General features: G+C 37.0%; 1 protein-coding gene across 4 annotated transcripts in view; it reads right to left on the bottom strand.

The window, feature by feature from the left end:
* The window catches only part of ZMYM4 (zinc finger MYM-type containing 4), a 131,229-nt gene extending 116,398 nt beyond the window's left edge, over positions 1-14,831 (bottom strand). For 2 of the 4 annotated variants that reach the window (XM_033114938.1, XM_033114942.1), the window contains exon 1: positions 14,468-14,831. In XM_033114938.1, coding sequence (XP_032970829.1) covers positions 14,468-14,506 — 39 coding nt within the window. In that variant the 5' untranslated portion in view covers positions 14,507-14,831. Of the gene's footprint in view, positions 1-14,281; positions 14,301-14,463 lie in introns of those variants that run through there. The other 2 variants (XM_033114939.1, XM_033114940.1) reach the window with 2 other exon arrangements.
* Positions 14,832-15,160: the final 329 nt, after the last annotated feature.

Raw genomic sequence — 15,160 nt, 5'->3', positions numbered from 1 at the left:
CATATCTGTATTTTCCTTTACGATGCTCCTTATTTCTTTTTATACACACACACACGTAAACTGCCTCAAATTCATTGTGGAAAAAGATAAATTTAAATAAATGTATACAAAAAATATATACCCAATATAATAAGCTTTTCCTTTTATTAATCCTTCTTGGGAATGAAGCATTTTTTTCCTTTTGTGTACTTTGCTTTAAATTTCTTTGAAACAGGAAATTGTTAAAGATAGTATGTTCTTGCTAATATATAGCATGTTTTTTAAAAAAAAACAAAACCTGTAGGCAAATGTTTATAATGACTTTATTCATAATCACCAAAAACTAGAAACAAAACAATTATCTTTAAACTGGCAAATAGATTAACAAATTGTGGTACATCCACAAAATGGAGTCTTATCACCAATAACATGGATGAATCTCATATTATGCTAAGTAAAAGAAGCAAAACTCAAAAGGCTGCATACTGTATAATATCATTTATACAATTTTGTGAAAAGTCAAGATCATAGAATAGAAAACAGATCAGGGACTAGGGGTAGGGGAAAGGCTAGCTATAAAGGGGCATGAAGGAATTGGGGGGGGTGATGAAACTGTTCTGTATCTTTACTGTGGTGACAGTTACAAAACTATATGCGTTTGTCAAAACTTGGGACAGGTCTTTAGACTATATGGTAAACATAGCTGGACCAGTGGTATTCAACCAGGGGCAACTTCCCCCACCCCACCCCGAGACATTTGGCAATTTCTGGAGATAGTTTTAGTTGTCACAAATAGGGAGTCAGTGCTATTGGCATGTAGTTGATAGAGGGCAAGTATGCTGCTAAACATCCACAACGCACAGGACAACTCCCCCCACCCCCAACAAAGAATTATCCTGTCTAAAATGTACTGAGAAACTCTGATTTAGCCTTTACATTGAAGTTGTCACATGATCGTCAGGAAATTAGATAAGGAGAGTAATCTAAAGTAAGGAAATAAGTTTCCTCCTTCATCCCCATTACTGTGTGTATGCTTTCCCAGTTTTCCCATCTCAGTCTGTGGTGCCACCAACAAGCTAATTTTTCAAGGTGAAAACCTCGGGGTCAGCAGTGTTCTTTATTTTCCTACAGTCATCAACAAGTCCTATCAACTCCACGTCCAAAATATATCACAACCAACTCTCACCATTTCCACTTACTCCGAACTATGATTACTTTCACAAAAGGATTACACCAATAGCCTTCTAACTGACCGTTTCCCATCTTGCTCCTGAAGTTCATCCTTTACATAAGAGCTAAAGGAATCTTTTAAAGAAATCATATTTTTAAATCACAAACTAGATTCTCAGAGAAGTATCTAATAGTTTCTTCCCATTCCAATCACTCACTATCATAATATGCTATCTTATAAAAGAGCATACTATCCTATGCTATCTTATTTTCTTCACTACCTGAAATCACTTTATTTCTTTTGTTTTCTATCTTGCCCCCACCACTACCGTGTTTCCCCGAAAATAAGACCTAGCCGGACCATCAGCTCTAATGCGTCTTTTGGAGCAAAAATTAATATAAGACCCAGTCTTATTTTAATATAAGACCAGGTATAATATAATATAATACCGACTCTTATATAAGACCAGGTCTTCTATAACACCAGGTAAATATAATATAATACCGGGTCTTATATTCATTTTTGCTCCAAAAGACGCATTAGAGCTGATGGTCCGGCTAGGTCTTATTTTCGGGGAAACACGGTAGCACAAATCTTGTCTTTCTTGTTCATTACTATTTCTCCAGCACCTAAAACCATGCCTGATATATGTCCTAAATATTTGCTGAATGTACAAATCTCTCTTACACTGACGTTGGTCTATTTGTTCTATTGGGGCCAAAGAGTACCATCTCTGAAGGAAGGAGACAATCTCCTAAAGTGAACTGATATTCCCAGTGTTAGTCAGCCCAAAGAACAACAGATTGCTTATAGGTCAGGATGGTAGCTCATTACAAGGGAGAAAAATTAGTTCTTTCCCCAGATTTCAACCTGCTTATTGGTTCCAAATAAAAGATGTCCTCTGCCCACCAGAAGACAGACTAAAGGCTCAACAGGTAAATGTCGCCCATTTCTCCTCGATCAGCCATATATAAGAGCCAATTATATTTTATTATATTAAACTTAATAAAGTCTTGTTTAAAAGTCACAGCCTGGTCTCAGCTGTGCTGGGTGGAATTAAGCAAAGATTCTATCTCCACATTTGGGCTGCATGGCCCAAAACGATCCCTAAGGCCAGCATGATAGTAGCAGAGATAATCAGAAGTTCTTCCATGAAGGAAAAGTAAATTTCTAGGAGAGTCAGAACTGTGAGGCAACCTGCCTCACGCCACATGGAGAGAATACACACAGTACCTATCTTGGGGAATTGCAATAGTGTTAAGGGAGCCAACTTACTGCCTTATAAACAGATTTTCATTTTTGAATATAAAGCAGTCTCCAAATGTATAAAATAAATGGGGGAGAGGAAACAATAAAGAAGGGAGAGGGAAAAGAAGAGTTGTAAGGGCATGGGAAGTAAAAAGACAAAGCAAGCAAAATGAGTACCAGAACAAGGGTGATGGCAGTAGAAATAGTTTTTTAAATTATATCTGAAGTAATCTCAACAAGACTTAAAACTGGATTTAAAATTAAAACGGGATTAAAAAGGGAAAGAAGCAAGATGACTCAGAGGTTTCTAACTTGGGTGACTAGAAGACATCAAAAGACAGACTACAGAAAGAAAAGCAGGTAGAGAAGGAATGGGGCACTATTTGGGAAAGTGAGTACTTGCCAGGGTAATAAACACTTAAAAAAAAAAGAGTCCCGTTTTAGGCATACTGAATTAGCAATACTTGTAAGACAGCAAAATACAAGTAAAGAATGATTTTGGAAACACAGGTTTTGAGTTTTAGAGGCAAAGAAGCAGAAAGGAAATCACATAATGTATTTAATGAGTAGTTATTTAAAACTACTACTGTAGAAGAGATTACTCAAGAAAAATACAGGCCAAGGCAACAATGCTTATTGGGCATGCAAAGAGTCAAAGATGACCTAAAAGAAGGAATTCAAGATAAGAACCATGTGAATGCCATCGTGTGTGTGTGTGTGTGTGTGTATAAATACATATATACTTATGTAACGGGAAGTTTCAAGGAGGAAATGGGCAATAGGGTCAGAAATATCAAATAAAAGCTCTGAAAAGCATCCATTAGACTTGGTGATTATTAGGTCATTTCAGTGATCCTAAAGAGAAATTCAGTGGTGAAACAAGAAAATAAGGCATATGTGTGCTGAGGAACATATGAGAAACACACAACTGATGTTAACATCTCAAAAGAACTAACTTCAAAAACTTCCCTGAGTTCAGACTGTAGTCTCTACCATATCTCCTCACCGAAAGGTACTAGGGCTCCTAGGAGTTAAATCCAAATCTGAGATAGTAATATATAGGATCAGCCCAGGTACCTCTTTTTGGCCAAAAATCGAAGAAATTTCCCAGGACTATTGGAGTGAAGTCAAAAGGATGTATCAAATGCCGAAGTATTTTATTCTTTTTGATATTAATGTAAATGAAATCATTTTCTTGATTTCTTTTTGGGATTGTTCATTGCTAGTGTGTAGAAATACAATTGATTTTTATGTTGATTTTTTATCCGGAACTCTGCTGACTTTGTTATTAACTCTCACAAAGTTTGGGTTTTTACTTTGTTTCGGGTGGATTTCTAGCATTTTCTACATATGTGATAATGTCATCTGTAAATAGAGATGGTTTTACTTTTCTTGCCACTGTGGATGCCTTTCATTTCTATCTTGCCTAACTGCTCTGACTAGAACTTTATTAAACTTTATTTTATTTATTTTTTTAAGGAGGGCACAGGACACAGTGGCCCATGCAGGGCTCGAACCAGCAACCCTGGTGTTATTAGCACCATGCTCTAACCAACTGAGCTAACTGGTCACCCCAGACTAGAACTTTACCACATTAAACAGCAGTGCCAAAAGCCAGCATCCTTGTCTTATTCCTGATCTAAAAGGAAAGCTTTCAGTCCTTCACCATCAAATACGATATTAGCTATGACTTTTCCTACACAGCCTTTATCACGTTGAGGAAGCTCCCTTCTATTCCTAGTTTATAATAAAAGGGTGTTGGATTTTTTTCAAGTATTTTTCTACATCAACAGAGATGATCATGTGGTTTTTTTTTCCCTTCATTCTGTTACTGTGATATATTACATTAATTGATATTTAGGAAAAATTTGACCAAGAAGGTGAAAGACTTATACATTGAGACTTGTACAAAACGTGTTGAAAGAAATTAAGGACCTAAATAAATGGAGAGACATCCCATGTTCCCTGATTGGAAGACTTAATAGTGTTAAGATGACAATACTACCCAAGATGTTTACAAATTCAATTCAATCCCTATCAAAATCCCAATTGCATTTATTACCAGAAAAAAAAAAACAAGGAAAACCATCCAAATTTCACATGGAATTTTAAGGGACCCTAAATGCCGAAAACAATCTTGAAAAACAAAAACAAAGTTGAAGGACTCACATTTTCCCATTTCAAACCTCTTACAAAGCTGCTGTAATCAAAACAGTGTAGTACTGGCACAAGAAGACAGACATGTAGACCAATGTAAGAAAACTGAGAGTCCAGAAATAAGCCCTTATATATATGGTTGCTATGGACTGAATGTCTGTGTCCCCCAAATTCCAGTGTTGAAGCCTGAAAACTACAGTGTTTTGATATTTGGAGATAAGGCCCTTGGGAGGTAGTGTTAGTTGAAGTCATGAGGGAAGGGCCCTCACGAGGGGATTAACGACCCCATAAAAAGAGACACCAGAGAGCTTGCTTAATCTCTGAGCACACACAAAGAGCTCAGGAGAGCACACAGCAAGAAGAGGACTAAAAATAAACCAAGAGAAGAGTCCTCAAAATGAAAACTACTTTGCCAGCACCTTGAGGTTAGACTTCTCAGCCTCCAGAAGTGTAAGAAATAAATGTCTGTAGTTTAAGTCATTCAGTCTATGGTACTTTGCTATGGCAGCCAAAGCTGATTAATTAAAAAATCAACGGATTTTTGACAACGGTGCCAAGATCACTCAATGGGGAAAGAACAGACTTCAACACATGGTGCTGGAAAAATTGGATATCCACATACAAAAGAATACAAGTATACACTTACCTTATACCATAAACAAAAATTAACTTGAAATAGATTAAAGGCCTAAATTAAAGAGCTAAACTATAAAACTCTTAGAAGAAAATGTATGAGAAAAACTACCTGATCCTGGATTTGGCAATAGTTTCTTAAATATGACAACAAAAACACAAGCTATAAGAGGAAAACATAAATTGGACTTCATCAAAATTGAGAGCTTATGGATGAAAGGACACGGTCAAGAAAGTAAAAAGATAACCCACAGAATGGGATAAAGTACTTGTAAACCACATAACTGATAAGAGTTCATTACCCAGCATAAATAATTCCCACAACAAAAAAGACAAACTACCTAATTAAAAAAATGGGCAAAGGATTTAATAGACATTTCTCCAAGGAAGATATACAAATGGCCAATAAGTATGAAGAAAACATACTCAACATCATTAGTCATTAAAAAATACAAATCAAAACCACAATGAGATACCACTTTCACACCCACTAGCATAGCTACTACCAAAAAGAGGGAGATGAGCGGAGTGGAGCAGAGGAGAGAGAAAGGAAAAGGGAGAGGAAGAGAGGGGGGTGGGGGGCAGAGAGGAAAAAAAAAACAGTACAGTGCTGGTGAGGATGTAGAAAAATCAGAACCCTCCTGCATTGCTAGTGGGGTGGAAGCTGGCCCAGACTCTGTGGAAAAGTTTGGTGATTTCTCAAAAAGATAAACATAGATCTCCCATATGACCCAGCAAATCCATTTCCAGGTATATACCCAAAAGAACCAAAAGAGCGGACTCAAACAAATAGTTGTAGGCAATGTTCACAGCAGCAATTTTCACAATAGCCAAAAAGTAGAAACAATCTGAACGTCCATTAACAGATGACTGAATAAACAAAATGTGGTATACTGAGCTATTATTCAGCCATAAAAAAAGAATGAAGCTTTGATACATGCTACGACATGGATGAACCTTGAAAACATTATGCTAAGTGAAATAAGCTAGACACCAAAGGTCAAATATTATATAATTCCACTTATATGAAATATTTGTTTTGTTTTGTTTTTAAAGATTTTATTGGGTAAGGGGAACAGGACTTTATTGGGGAACAGTGTGTACTTCCAGGACTTTTATTTTCCAAGTCAAGTTGTTGTCCTTTCAATCTTAGTTGTGGAGGGTGCTGTTCAGCTTCAAGTTGTTGTCCTTTCAGTCTTAGTTGTGGAGGGCGCTGCTCAGCTCCAGGTCCAGTTGCCCGTTGCTAGTTGCAGGGGGCGCAGCCCACCATCCCTTGTGGGAGTTGAACCGGCAACCTTGTGGTTGAGAGCCTACTGGCCCATGTGGGAATCGAACCGGCAGCCTTCGGAGTTAGGAGCATGGAGCTCTAACCACCTGAGCCACCGGGCTGGCCCATATGAAATATTTGAATAGGCAAATTCATCAAAGCAGAAAGTAGAGGAAAGCATACCAGGGCTGGATGGAAGGGCAAAGGAAAGTTATTCCTTAAAGTGCACAGAATTTCTGTTTGGAGTGAAATAGATAGTGGTGATACTTGCACAACATTGTTAATGTACTTAATGCCATTGAATTATATGCTTTAAATGGTTAAAACGATAAAATTGTATGTGTTACATTCTAACATAAAAAATTTTAAGGGGGCCAGCCCAGTGGCTCAGGCGGTTGGAGCTCCATGCTCCTAACTCCGAAGCCTGCTGGTTTGATTCCCATGTGGTCCAGTGGGCTCTCAACCATAAGGTTGCCGGTTCAACTCCCTCAAGGAATGGTGGACTGCGCCCCCTGCAACTAACAACAGCAACTGGACCTGCAGCTGAGCTGCGCCCTCCACAACTAAGACTAAAAGGACAACAACTTAACTTGGGGAAAAAAGTCCTGGAAGTACAAACTGTTCCCCCTCCCCAATAAAAAATCTTAAAAAAGAAAAAAGAAATATAAAAAAAAAAATTTTAAGGTAATTGTGTAAGCATAAAATAACAATTTTTAAAAAGGATTCAAGTGTTAACCTTAAAGATCCTATTGTAGGCTGAACTGTGGCCCACCTAGAATCTCGGGATATGACCATTTTGGAATAAACTTCTTTGCAGATGTAATTAATGTAAGATCTTGAGATGAGATCACCCTGGATTAGGGTAGGCTCAATATCTAATGAAGACTGTCCTTAGAAGAGACAGAAGACACAGAGAGAAGGCCATGTGAACAAAAAGGTACAGCTGGGGCCACCAGAGTTTGGAAGAAACAAAGGATTCTTCCCTTGAGCCTTCAGAGCATGGCTTGATTTTGGGATTCTAGCCTCCAGAACTGTGAGCAAATAAATCTGTTGTTTTAAACCACCAAGATTGTGGTGATTTGTTATGACAGCCTTAGAAAGCTACTATAGAGATAACCATTGATCAAAAGTATGACAAAATTAAACATCAAACAGAATGCTAACAATAAACTTAAATATGTCAACTATATTAAACCTTACCTCTGGGATTTGCGAAGGCATCAATTCATTCCTCTAAAAATTGGTAAACAAAGGGAGGGGGGAATAAGCATTTGCTCTGCTTTTCTTGTACAAATGATATTATTACAAGGTAAACGACTGATGAAGGAATTGTTTATGGAAGAATAAGTCAGTGAATAAATGTGGGAGAAAAAATAAAAAAATCACTCTCCTAATGAACTAATGGATCTAGACATAATCATCAATGGTTGATAAATCCATGTGAAAAGTTAAGAAATTAAAACATCTGGATCCCGCTGACAGAACCTAAGCAGATCAATTTTATTATTACTAAAAATACAAGAATCATTTATGTGCCTCCTAGAATGATGCAACAAGAATTCACAGCATCGTATAATAGGCTGACTATATACCCTAATTTGTCCAGGATAGTCCTAGTTTATGGCTATTGTCCCACTGTAATTATTACATAGCACACCCTTTCATTCTTAAAATTGTCTGATTGGAAATAAATTACATACAATCATTATTTATGAATTTTTCTTTCTAAAGAAACAACTTAAATCTCATCAATTCTATCAATTCAAGTTCTCAACCTTGGCTACAGAATGAAACTTGGGAAATCTTTTTAATTATTGTTGCCCATAATCCATTCTATGAATTCTGATTTAATTGATTTGAGATGTGACCTAAGAATCAGAATATTTAAAAGCTCTCCAGGTAATTCTAAAGTTTCAACCAAAGCTGAGAACCACTGCACTATATCTGACTACTAATTTGTGGAAAATATGAAGGATAATTGAACATGTTAAACACCACAAGGATTCAATCAGCCAAATGTAGAATGTGGGAAATTCTCCTGGACAATTAGTTTTTCAACAAATAGCACGGGGAAAAGCACAGGAGGTATAAGGAGAGGGATGGTTAAAGAGAAACTTAAGAGACATACAAACCAAATGAAATGGTAAATCTTATTTGGATAGTGATTTAAACAAGACATTTAAAGTATCAGAGAAACCTGAACACAGACTAGATTAAATAACTCTTAATTTTGTTAGATGTGATACTACTGTGGTTGTATTTTTTTTTAATTCTTACTTGTTAGAAATACATACAGAAACATTTATAGATTAAATGATGCGATGCCTGAGATTTCTTTGAAATTATTTCAACAAAAAAAAAACAGAAAGAAAAAGGAAAGAAGGAATAAATCAGACGGGACAAGAATGTGGCAAAATGTTGACAACTGTTTAGTCGTCAAAGCTGGGTAACAGAAATACGGAGTTTTACTACACCAATCTAGATTTTATTTTCTATACTGGTATGGAATTATGAAACAATTTTTTAAATTTTTGCCTATAAATGTGTACTATGTATGTGAATAAACATATATACAAAACATTTAAATGTGTAAGACACTATGTTGGGAGTTGTAAAGAAAGATAAACATACATGATCCTTGAACTCAAAGAGTTCATATTAGTGGGTAGTCTATATGTTGGATAGAAAAGGCTTGCTCAGGTACTGTCTTTGGTCAAAGGCAGGAAGATAGCTAGCTCAAGCTTCTGGGAAGCCAGAAAGATAAGAATGAAATTAAAATAGCATTATAAGTATTCCTTAAATATAAGCTAATAAGTGGGGATGTTACTATCCCAGTATTGCTAATACCAGAGATTGTACCGTAACCTGACTTTGAAAAGCCCAGGTTCTTTACGATTAGGTTGAGCCATATGAAAATACATTTTTGTGGTTCAAATGGTCAAATATTGGCAATGTTGTATGATTCAACCTAATACTATGCTATGATGCTTTGCTTTCTCTTCCCTTTGGTAAAATAATTACATATAGTTAATTCATAGTAAAATAGTCAGAACATTAAAAGGAAATGCTAGTCTTCATTAAAGAGTGAAACTATCAAAACTATAGAATTCAAAACTATCTTCTAAACATCCATATAAGTTGCAATTTTACATTTATCTACTTGTATTTTCTAAAGTAAATAAGATCATTCCATTTTCAAAGGAAGCACAAACTTTATCTTTAAAATCAATCATAGCAACCAGCACAGCCAACTTTATTTGTAAAACAAAGAAAGGCTTATTTCTCCTTGAAAATAAATAAAATCATAGATTTAATATACACTAATATTTAGTTTATATTTCCTTGAAAGTAAACCTTTGAGTTGTAAAGGTGTGTTTTAAAGTTATCCCAAACAAGAATGTATTTCTTAGGCAAAAAGTTAATTTGATGCTTCCTGAGAAGTAATTTACATCAATTTGATTTAAATATAATTCAATTTATTTTAACCAAAAATTTCAGATAATGAATTCTGGACCTATACTATTATTATACGTTACACATAATATATATTATTATATATTTCTATAACAATTACGTAACATCATAATTACATTATACATTAATACATTACATAAATAATTCCATGATTCTAGATTATAATTAATTATATACTAATTGTTGTATTATATATTATTACAATGAATTCCAACTCATACTATTTATCAAACAGTAAATTTTATAAGTAGTACTTGATCCTGATTTAGCCTATTATATTATGACCTTGAGAAAAATATCTGTGCCTCTTCAAATGTTCTCTTCAAATGCTTTCTATACAAAGAGCCAATGCATTCTTAAAGCAGATGATTTACTTTGGGTACACATGACCTGCAAATATTTTTAATATGTACCACGTTTTTAAGTAACACATTTAACAAAAAGACAAAAGATAAAAAGTTCATTAAGGAATTTAGAGTGATCAACTTTTTTGCAATTATTTATTATAAAATATTAAGTATCAGAAATCCAAAACAAATCTCCATAATCACATCACATAATAAAATCACTATTTTCATGTTATTTTCTATTCCTTATCTACGTGTGTTCAATTTATACATATTTACAACACAAATAACATTTTATAGTCTACATTTTCATTTACTATCATACCATGAATTTTTCCATTTTGCAAAAATTTCCCCCTTATTCTCCATTTCCTTTCTCTTCACCACCCCTGAAGGTAATCAATGGTAATTGTCTGACACATATCCTCCACAACTTTCTCCAAGTTCATACATATACAAGTAGAGACATATATGTGGGCAGGCAAAAAAGGACAGTTTGTTTTTACAAAAATGGAAGCATACTACTTATAAATATGCTTTCTTTTAAGCATACCAAACATATATATACTACAAATTTCATATACAAAGAATTTTAAATATGATAATGGATACAACTTACTAGACCAGGTAATAACACATACATTTACAGAAGTTATTATTTTCTCTGTGAACTTTGAAAAGATACAGGGATTTCACACAAAAAATATGGCCACCAGATTTAGTTAGATTTCATGCTTTATAACAGTTTATTATAATATTCAAGCATAAAATAATTCTACTACTTACAATAAGCCTACCTAAGGAATTTTAAAAGTTATTTTAGAAAAAATATTTACAATCTTTAAAAACTTCAGAATATCTCAAAAATATCCTGACTTTAAAGTTAGAGAGAATGTGTGTGTTTAATACTGGCCTGCATATAAACTTGGTTCTTTCTATAGCAGAGATGATGGATGTAGTTCTGACCCACCCACATACTCTGCACCCCCAAGTTGATAAACTGAGAGACTGGCATTCAGTTATGGTCTGAATACAATCAAATTAATCTTGTCTAATTAACACCTATTATTCTAATTGCTCACAAGCATTACAATAAGACAAAAGGCAGGCCTACAAAGAACTTAAAAGTTGTTAACCCAATGGTCTTAAAATACACTCTTCTATCTAACCATACAACCAGAACAATCAGAAGATCCCTAAATCTGGATCCACAGGAGAACTTTGGCAAAAGAGGATGGTAAGTAAGAAAGATTTACAGAAGCTCCCAAAATTACAACACTTGGTAACCAAGCGATAGTCTCTAGTGTAACGGGTAAACTTTTCTCACCAAATATCTATGTCTTTTGAGTTCCTATATATGGAGGTTATACGTAGGTGTTAGAGATGCAAAAAGCAATGAAATGGGCTCTACCCCAAAGGGGTTCACAATTTAGCAGAGAGCCAGAATACATTATCTTAAATGATCATAAACGCCATACCACGATGTCTAGCATATAGCTCATCAACTACCATATATGCTCAATAAGTTTCTGTGAGTTTGATTATAAAGCTCAAAGGCAGTAAGCATCATAAATACAGTATCATGTCATCAATGCAATTTTGGATTAAGTAACCTGAAGTTATTATCTTTAGGTTAATATCTTTACGTAGTTTGTTTAAATACCTCAAGGAAAAGTCAAGTTACTTTAAAAAATACTGTATAGTCCCCACTAACCTGCTTGGAGTACACATATGAAATCCATGTGTAATTTATCACACTCACACTCAAAAGAACCAAAAAAAAGCACTACCACATGTACCACTTAGGACAACTCTAGTGAATAGTCTAACCAAATGTCAAAAACAAAAAGGATTATGAGGGGTCAGCCCGGTGGATCAGGCGGTTAGAGCTCCATGCTCCTAACTCCGAAGGCTGTCAGTTCGATTCTCACATGGGCCAGTGGGCTCTCAAACACAAGGTTGCCAGTTCAATTCCTCAAGAGAGCAAGGGATGGTGGGCTGCGCCCCTGCAACTAGACGTGGCAACTAGACATGGCAACTGGACCTGGAGCTGAGCTGCGCCCTCCACAACTAAGACTGAAAGGACAACAACTTGACTTGGAAAAAAGTCCTGGAAGTACACACTGTTCCCCAATAAAGTCCTATTCCCCTTCCCCAATAAAATCTTTAAAAAAAAAAAAAATTATGAAGCTCAAAAGATACTGAACGTAACCGTCTACCAAATGAAACTAGTAAAATAGGGAAACCTATACAAGTGCTCTACATATTTTTAAAAAGTTGTTACAAGTTTAGATAGCTGCCAATATGGCATCTTTTAAGTGTACTAGAAGAGAAAAAATACATTTAAAATACAGTTGAATTTACCAAAGTGCATAGATGTTTTCTAGAACATTCTATCTTGAAAGGTGAATGACAACAGCATTAGCAGCTGGATTCAGAGATCGCCTTGAATGAACATTACACATTTAAAGTAACTTACCCTATATATTTTACTTGGTTGACCACATGCCATATGCCTTCACTCAAGCATGAGGATCCAGTTTAAAACTCACAGCTTGAAGAAAAATTTTAAATTTCAAAACATGTGCATTCCATACCCAATATTTTTATTAAATGAACTATTTGAACATACCATCATACAGCTTAACTTGTTGTATGACCAATTATTGCATGAGGACTTAAAATTTTATAAACCTAAGGCTATCAACATTACATTTTAATTGCTCAAAATACAATGAAATGCATTATGATAACCAATGAATGGATAAAGGGTAACTATATGGATAAATATGTGATAAAACAAGAATAGTAAATGTTAGTGGTAAATCTAGGTCGTGGGTGTATGGATGCTCCCTGTAAATTTTTCCATTTTGCTGTGTAATTGAAAATATTTTCCTAATAAACTTTTGAAAAAATATTATTTGACACTTCTTTGGTTATTTATAATTTAAGCTTTTAAGAAGAGAAACATAGATTAGAGGAACTCTTATGGAATGTCCAACACAAGCACTGTAGTTGGGACAAACCTGGATACAAATCCCAGTTCCATCTGTCTTAACTAGCTATCTGCTCTTAATTACTTAACCCCTCTACATCCACATTTCTTCATCTGCAAAATGGGTCTTACATAGTTTATGTGAAATTAAATTCTTCCTATAAAGCATTTGCCAGGCACATAATAAGCATTAAAAATGTTAGCTGTAATATTATGAGATTGCTAATTTTATGCTATATGGAAAGTATTTATACTACTCAATAAAGATTAAGTAGTAATTTTTTATACAGTTGGCTTAACACTAATTTGATAATTTTGAGACCATTCCCAATAGGAAACTCACTGCTTAACATGCTATGGGGTTGGGGGGGAGAAGGGGAAGTAAAAGTCTGAAAAATACTGCTTAATCGATAGTATTGTTCTCCATCTGAAAAACATCATTCACAATTAAATAAGAAAAGTTTCGAGACAAACTTTAAAAGGCACTCAACAGCTCCTATAGAGAGAGAACTGACACCACCTTTGCAGGTTGGTTGGGTACAACCTTGTGATGACAAAACTTGTCATACTCTTATACGTTCTTAATTGTTGGTAAAGAGTCTAGACTAGAACATGACATCTTTCTCCTAAAAAATCTTCCTCCTAAATCAGGACATGCCAACGACCCCACTTCTTTACAGGTAAGAACACCACCTCCACCTTGGTCTAGATAACGGTTATAGGTGGAGGGTAAAGGAGGCAGGAAAATGAACTCGCGATGATGTTACTGAAGAACCCTACTGTTTATCCCTTAGGAGACCCCTTCACGACTTATTCCCGCCACCACCACCCCCACTGGACCTCACCCCAGTTAAACTTCCAGACTCTGATTTACTAAAGACGCACTTAAGAATGTGACACCTTCCCTCCCCTGGCCCAAGTAACGCACCCTCAGTGCTAGAAAATTTTTAAAAAGCAAACAACAGCCCCCGCCCCTCCCCCTCCCAACCAGCAGCAAATCTTTGTCCCACCTGCCGAAGGACCACACTCCAGCGCGCTCCAGAACCAAGCTTGCCTCAGTCCTGCCCGCAACCTTTCCCCAACCGGGACTCGGCGACCCCTCCACGAGCTTGTGCTTGGCCCATTCCCGGCCACGGCCCCAGGACGCGGCCCCCGCCCCGCCCCCCGCCGCCCGAGTTCTGCCTCACCTCACCTACCCTCTTTCGGGGGCCGGACTCCACCTCTCTCTCCGCCATGTTGGGCCCCGCTTGGAACCGCTGCGGCTCCCGGCACGGTGGCGGCGGAACCTCTCGGGCCCCCGGCCCCCGCCCACACTGCAGGAACGGCCGCCTCGCGGCAGCTTCCCGGGACCCGGCCGGGCCTGGCGCTGAAAGTGGGGAGGGGGCGGATGCCGCGCGCCGGGTCGGAGACCTTGAGATCCCACGGGTGCGCGCGTGGGCGGTTGCGCCTGCCCGGGAAAGGGGGGCTGGGACTCGGGGGGTTAATGGCCTCCAAGGGGCCCCGTGAGTAGGATTATTTTCTCTCAGAGAAATTCCTCCGCCTGCGGTTTCTTAAAGGGATCACTAAACCAGCCCCTTGCGCGCGCCCCTGATGCGCAGGCGCACCTTAAGCCCCTCCTTCCTTTCCCACCAAGCCCCCGGTCCTGAGCGTGCGCGGTAAGTGGCCCAGGGTAGGCCAAATCCTGCAAGTCTCTTTGCTGCCAGCAGCTGCTCCCACCACTCAACTATGGCCGCTTCCTTAAAGGGACCATGACGTAGTGATGAAGGAGGAATGAAAGAAATTAGTGAAAGGGCTATCTGGAGAATTGGGTGAAATATCTTTGAGGGGTCCAGATCACCATCTTACACCTAACTGCAGATATAACCATTGTAAACAGAAAATGATGATGA

Source organism: Rhinolophus ferrumequinum, chromosome 9 (assembly GCF_004115265.2).
Source record: "Rhinolophus ferrumequinum isolate MPI-CBG mRhiFer1 chromosome 9, mRhiFer1_v1.p, whole genome shotgun sequence".
NCBI classification, from domain to species: domain Eukaryota; kingdom Metazoa; phylum Chordata; class Mammalia; order Chiroptera; family Rhinolophidae; genus Rhinolophus; species Rhinolophus ferrumequinum.
Note: the sequence above shows the minus strand (reverse complement) of the source record. Positions and strands in the feature narration are given on the sequence as shown.